This window comes from Dufourea novaeangliae, unplaced genomic scaffold (assembly GCF_001272555.1).
Source record: "Dufourea novaeangliae isolate 0120121106 unplaced genomic scaffold, ASM127255v1 scaffold187, whole genome shotgun sequence".
Taxonomy (NCBI): domain Eukaryota; kingdom Metazoa; phylum Arthropoda; class Insecta; order Hymenoptera; family Halictidae; genus Dufourea; species Dufourea novaeangliae.
In genome coordinates this window covers 297,666-304,755 of record NW_015374075.1, presented here as the reverse complement: position 1 = coordinate 304,755, position 7,090 = coordinate 297,666, and the positions used below count along the sequence as shown (strand labels likewise).

Below are 7,090 nucleotides of genomic sequence, written 5' to 3'. Positions count from 1 at the left end.
GATTGATCGTAAAGTATTCTCACTTTTCAATGATTTGGTGGCTGTGTAGCCAACTCAAACGAATGAATACATGAAAAATAATTTATGGATATAGTCAACTCATGAATGACGATTCAACTGGTCCTCTACTGTGAACGACGCATGTAATTAAATATAATGACAAATCTATCATAAATAAATTAATAAATAATTATTTTCTCATAAATGAGTGAATATTATCTCTTAAAAAAAAAATACATACGATTGGTAGATAGTAGGAATGTAGTCGCTAATGGGTACATTTACTTTAGTCTGCGATTGCGACAAACTGCAGCTGCAACTCTTTCATTCGGTACTTTGATACGAGGCCGACTGACAATATTCTTTACTGCAGAGCGAAAGGGTTGTTTTCTAGATCACGCTGGTCTAAAGGAACGAGAAAACGTCGAGCAGAAAACAAGCCGACGACACGGTTTATTTTTAACGATGGAAAAAATATACCGAAATCAAAATGCTGTTTCGTGAAAAAGTTGGGAAAAACGAGAAGTTTCCGGGTCGAGAATAGCTCTCAGCTCCGCCTCGATGATTACTGGCGCGTCCCGGGGGAACCTTTTTCTTCTTTGTGTAACTGCTCTTTCAACGAAAACCTTCTTCGCCTAAATTTCTTCAATTTTGTCCCCAAGAAGGTTTCATGAAATGGAAATGTATCTTGGAAACTTCCATGTCCGCATAAATTGTTCCACCTTCGTTCATGTGCACATGCAGTGGCTAATATTGCCACAAAGATCAAAGAATATATAATAAAGAACCACAAAAGTAACGAAAATTATCGCCATTTTGTTCTTGTATGGTAGCTTTAATATACACACTAATCTAGTACCACGAATTGCGTTGATTACTTCATTATTTGAATAATAGATTGGATTAAAAAAAATCATAGATGTTAAAAGTGGCTTCACAAAAAATAAACATATCCTTCATACCTTTTTATTTTATTTTGTCATTTCTGAAGACTAAAGCCGTGAAGAAAAAAGAGAAATTTCAGTGGAAAGACGGAACGAGCAGTGGAAGTTTGCCAACTGACTTCGAACGATATTTTGGAAACGTTTTCCGGTACAGATTCATTATTTAACGTTTCTATGAATCACCGAGACGACTGAAAGTCATTAACGTACGTTATATGATCCAAACTAATTTAACTGCAAATCAACGAGTATTTTCTTCGCTAATATACGCGTTATCGTGCACGAGTAAATAGAAACTTCGAATAACCGTTTGAACCAAACGAGCTTCATCAATTCAGTAGCTCCATCTCACGTCGAATCGTTGAAACACTCATGGACGCGTACTCTGAAGCCAGATTTCCACGTCAACTACAATTCTTATCTCTATCCAAAGTACCTTCATATTTAAATCGACACTGTAAATTCAAAAATGTTCAATTTACAAATTTAATTATCTATTCCTCGAATAACAATTACTTTGATTACTTAGGTACTTCATAGACCCTTTTAAATATTTCATTCGTCTCCACCAGAAACGACAATCTTCGAAATTATTTCAAACAAGTCCAACCAAAAATATATAGCAAAAACTAAGCTAAAAAGTAATCTGACGGTGTCGAAACAAAAAAATTGCATGATTTTTACAGAGAGAAAGGTAAATAATCGTTTCCAAGTTTCGCACGTGAAGGATACGAAGCCCAATGGGAGACGGCGACAGTTGGTCGCGGACCAATGGGGGATCCCGGTGTAACGGGTGTTAGCGTCACCGGGTGGTGACCTTGGCGGCGCTTGGCTGCATTCACGGAAGGCGCCCGAAAACGCTTCGGAAAAAGGCATCGGGGCAGCGCGCGTTCGTGTCGCCCATTGTTATCCTCGTCGCGTGTAATGGCTACCGCAGAGTTTGTTGACGGTGCTCGGTCTGCTTGTTCGCGCTACGGCCTAGCCTGAGCCACGATACGCGGCGACGTGGCCCAACCTGATCAGAATAAACGGGAGAGAAGCGGTGGCCCGCGAGGTACCGCCAATTTTATGTGACCCGAGAAACTCGCGCTTCGTACATCGGTCGCCGTAGCCGCCACCGCGCTTGGACGACATGATCTGCGCGGGTCAACGCTGCCCATTGACAAGCGTGTAACTCGAAGCTGATTTCGCGGCATCCACAAGGGGCGAGATTATCGGAAGTGTTGTGACCGGAGTTGATTTCTAGCGGGATCGAACGTACCGAGGAGGTACATCGAAGCTGAAAATCGATCGCCATTGATTTTCCGCCGCGACCACGGCCCAACCGACACGAGGAACCCGTTCTCGGATGTTGTATAGGACGATAGACCGAAACCAGTTGCCGAAGTATCGCGATCGTCAAGATTAAGTCCGACCAGCTGCGCGGCACTCCGCGCCGCAGTCATGGCAACTAGAAGATCGTCCGTTTGGCAGCCAGACATGTAACCCGCGGCGCCTGTGTAGACTATCACATGTGAGTATTCTATCGTCATTGTGGTTATAAGAAGTTTCAGTTGACGCTTCGCGGTTCTCCTTGATGATTCTTGTTTCTGATTTATGGTAAAGTCCTTCCTTTCTCTACCTTGCTGTGGCTTTGATCAGGGGGGCAGTTGAAGCAGGCACCTCCTCAGGCTCTATTTCTGCTTAACGAATGCCTACTGATTGTGCAGGGTCAAAGGCAACACATCAATGGCCCTGGAATCAAATGGCAACAACGTGGTGTGGTTGAACACAACCCGTCCTGATCAAATACAACAGGTATGCGCCTTGTATACCGCAACGATGTAAAGAGGAAATTAGGTTTTATTTTCTTTCTGATGCTCGATACAAATGAAACGTATAGCAGCGTACGTAGCACGTTGATTAAGGGAAAACTTTACAGTATATTATTTTCGTTTTTTCAATGTAATTGTACTGGTGTCTTTGTATACAATGGTAACTATTGTTCAACAGAGCCAACCAATTGAGCAGCCAGTGAAGTGTTCCATGTTTACCCAAACTGAGCAAACTAATAGTTTTACTCAGACGGAGCAGAGCAATTCGAGCTACGGAGATCAGAGACAGGTGGTTAATTATTGAAATGTCCACAGAGATAGGCTTCTATGTGTGCCTGAAAGCACAGATCAAAAGATATACAAAATATTACATAATATTAAAAATAATCCCACTGTATGCAAATAAGATGATCTTATACACTTTAACTTTTTGTTACGCTGCTCTACTACGATAATTTGTTACTAGAATCATGTTCGCTTTGCTCAAGGAGCAATGCATGTACCTATCTCTTTACAAAATACATTAAACGCTGCATAACATAGAATTATCAGGTGAATTTCACGTTGCAGCAACAAGCAGCAATGTTTGACCCACAACAAATGCAGCAGCAACAAGCTGCTCAAGGTCAACAGTCTCAGCAGCAACAGTCTCAGCAGATGTATGTCACGACAGACAAGAAGGAGGACAAATCTCAGCAGCAATCAGCTACTGCGGAATTCCCATTCTATTACAATGTCAACATGCTCCAGAAAGTTCAAACAAACGTGGGCACAATCGGTGCAATAACCACAGACGATAAAGGTTGCTATCGTTTCGATGTGCAACCTGTTGGTTATAACACACTGTTAAACCAGATGAGCATCGCAGCTGCCACCAATGCTACCTTCAAGTGTGACATTTGTGGTCTGGTCTTTGGGCACATGAGCTTACTGAATCATCACAAACGGATTCATAACACAACACCTAGTAATCTTCAGCAGCAACCGCAACAGGTCGTTGTGCAAACACCGACAACAGTTACTGTTGCGACTACACCAGAAAGACCATATACCTGTGATATATGCGGAGCATGCTTTGCACTACCAGGAGAATTGAAGAGCCATAAAACAAATATGCACCAAAAACCAAAGGTGCAGATTTGCGAAGATTGCGGTAGCGAGGACCCCTGCGAGCATCATCCTACTAAAATTAAAAAGAGTACGTTTCCGAACTTCTTCGTCGATAAAAAATTCAATGTAACGATGTTGCTAACTTTATGTTTGCAGCTATTAAACCTGGTCATCATCCTGTGAAACGAAGGGGCGTTACGAGTGTCACGAAGTGTCATAAGTGTAATGGCACGGGAATAATTTTTATTGGTAAGTAACAATTTCATCACTGTCACGCTTCATGCAAACTGAAGAAAAATGTTTGCTGCAAAATATAAAACCTTTACATTGATTCCAATCGATGTGGTATTGTTAAGTATAGCAATTGTAACAAGTTTCGATGTATTTGAGAGAGAGAAAACAAAAGAAAAAACATTTTTCTTCCTACATCACAATCATCTCTCCTCTACTTGCATCATTTCATTGCTATCATGATCGTCAATCGGGTGGTGTATGGTAGGTAAAGACGACGATAAACTAGATTCTGGAATCAGTTCCCTCGCAAAGTGTGGCGCCTGCAAGGCAACAGGTCGCATCATCATAGGAAGTAAGTCGGAAAAATTACAGCCAAAAAGAACACCGGATTACTATTACAGAATGTACTTCATGAACGTTCATGATTGGATTCTAATTGTTAAAAATTTTTGTAGATTCCCGTAACTTCTTCGAAGGAAGATTAATTACCATCAATATTTTATTATGTGACTTGTAGCAATACTTATTAATCATTAAATAACATTCATCTTCTGTTTGGTTCATAAACTTGAAATTCATACAATCATTGAATAAAATTAGTCACTTTATCCTAAAAACATGTAAAAACAAACTGTAGTGAGATTCTTTCAAGAATTAATATTTTTCTTTGCATGGTTATACATGAACAAAAATTAGTGAATACTTACTAACTTTATTTTTACAGTTTTAATGTGCATTTTAAAGTTTGCTGTAACAATTCTGTTTCCTTTTTGGTAAAAACACATCAGTATCTAAATTTAAGAATCGTTGCATGGAATAAAATTTCCCCTAAGGGACAGTTTTATAAACTTAATCTACTGGTCTTTAGTATTTTTAATACTCAAAAGTTCTTTTCAATTTCAGTTTACCATTTGGTACACCTTTTGTTTCATTGTACATGCCATGGAGAAATCATTTTCGTATTCTTAACTCAGCTTAATCTTCAGGCTTGACTCTGTACTTACTCGTTCCCTGTTTACTGCACTAACTCTGACAACCTGCATGTTTAGATATTTTCGTGTCATCATTATCTTCATTAAAAAAACAAAGAAACGTTTAATTTATCATTCAAAACTAATCGGCAGTCTAATATTCTTTTCAATGTATCATGAAAGAATCTTTCAAGAAAAGCAAAAATCATACACAATCCTTTGTCTTGCATTACCCGATGCATTCATCAAATCATCGCATCTATTTTGTAGAACTGGCCCTTCGAGGAAAACTAAGAACCCGGTTACTTTAATTGCAGGTGGGAAACAGAACAGTCAGAATCAGGCAGAGAAACCGTTCCACTGTAATGTCTGCGATGGAACATTCTCCCGATACTCGTCGCTCTGGTCCCATAAGAGACTTCATTCTGGGGACAAACCTTTCAAGTGTGAGATTTGCGGCTTAGCTTTTGCAAAAGGTGACGTGAAACAGAAAACTAATAATACAACACAAGATACCCACTGCAAAATGTACACGCTTAAAGTATTATTTTATCTTTGCAGCTGCTTATCTGAAAAACCACGGAAGAGTGCATACCGGTGAAAAGCCGTTCAAATGCAGTGTCTGTGGTATGCAGTTCTCGCAAAGTCCTCATTTAAAGAACCACGAAAGAATTCATTCTGGTGAACGTCCCTATCAGTGTGAAGTGTGTGAAAAAACATTCGCCAGACATTCGACCCTTTGGAATCACAGGAGGATCCACACCGGTGAAAAACCTTACAAATGTAGTATATGTGGCTCGGCCTTTAATCAAGCTACACATCTGAAGAATCACGCGAAGGTCCATACTGGAGAAAAGCCACACAGGTAATGCACTCTTTAGAATACAACTCAGTCGTTACCGTTTCGATGGAATCAGTTGCTATCCACTGACACTAATAGTACCTATTCTGACAAATTGTCTATAAATGTTTTTCGAATACATTTGACAAATATAACAATATCACTGTCCAACCACTAACAGGATCAAAGCAGATTACTCGGAACGAATACTATTTTATTTTTTGATTCTTTTCAGATGTGACATATGTGAGATCGGGTTTTCCGATCGCTTCGCATTGAAGCGTCACCGTGCAATCCATGAAAAGTACGGGCAGACAGCCCGGAACCAGAACGCGAACAATCCGAGCAACGCACAGCAACCGAACGCGAGCAATCAACAACAACAACAGCAACAACAACCCCAGCAGACGCAACAAGGTCAACAGGTTGTCGTGGTGAACGCCGCGACCCCTGTCACCGTGAGCCAAGGTCAAGGCCAAGCAGTAATGCTCGAAGAAGTCTACAAGTGTCAGGTGACCTTCCCAGAGCCTAAATGATTCAGCTAGAGGATACCTTTCAGGAGCTGGTAAAGGGGTTAAGTTTTTAACCTTTTTCTAAGAGAAACAAAAACACACCGAAATAACGTCGAAAAAAGCAAAAAAATCACTAATTAACATTGAGATAAACACGAGACAGCACTCGTGTGTGCGTGCGAAAAAAATGTAAAGAACATGAAGTGACGTGTGCTCGTGGCGAGTTTCCAGAGCCGTCCATCGAGACACGAATTTCGTGAAGAGATATTCAGGTTCTGATGGAAAGAATATATATATATATATATATATATATAATTGGGGTGTGTGGCATACACACAAACACACAGTCGATTATATTATATGTGTATACATACCACTGAAATTTCAAACGCATCGAGAGAGAGAAAAAGGGTATATCAAACAGAGACTTAGCGATATTTTCCGCGAGTGAGTAATCTATAAAAAAAAAAACATGGAACACACGTGACTCGGAAGAGTACGGGCTCGTAAAAAACAATCGGAACACCCTGCCGACCACAATAATGTTCATTTGTTTTTCTGTGACACACGATGTGTTGGAGACAGGGGGAATCCGGCTTTATATATTTTCTCACTCGATATAGACACGTTCAATTACTTAGGCAACGCTGACATCGGATTGGTC

General features: G+C 40.3%; 1 protein-coding gene across 2 annotated transcripts; it reads left to right on the top strand.

Moving 5' to 3' along the window:
* Positions 1-1,810: 1,810 nt before the first annotated feature.
* Positions 1,811-6,732, top strand: LOC107190549 (zinc finger protein 429-like). Of its 2 annotated transcripts, XM_015579364.1 has the most exons (8): positions 1,811-2,457; positions 2,654-2,741; positions 2,937-3,047; positions 3,329-3,956; positions 4,025-4,117; positions 5,391-5,549; positions 5,635-5,938; positions 6,150-6,732. In XM_015579364.1, coding segments are annotated over exons 1-8 (1,686 nt in total). In that variant the 5' UTR covers positions 1,811-2,455; the 3' UTR covers positions 6,451-6,732. The 2 variants fall into 2 exon arrangements, with proteins under 2 accessions (XP_015434850.1, XP_015434851.1); XM_015579365.1 differs by lacking the exon at positions 2,937-3,047.
* Positions 6,733-7,090: the final 358 nt, after the last annotated feature.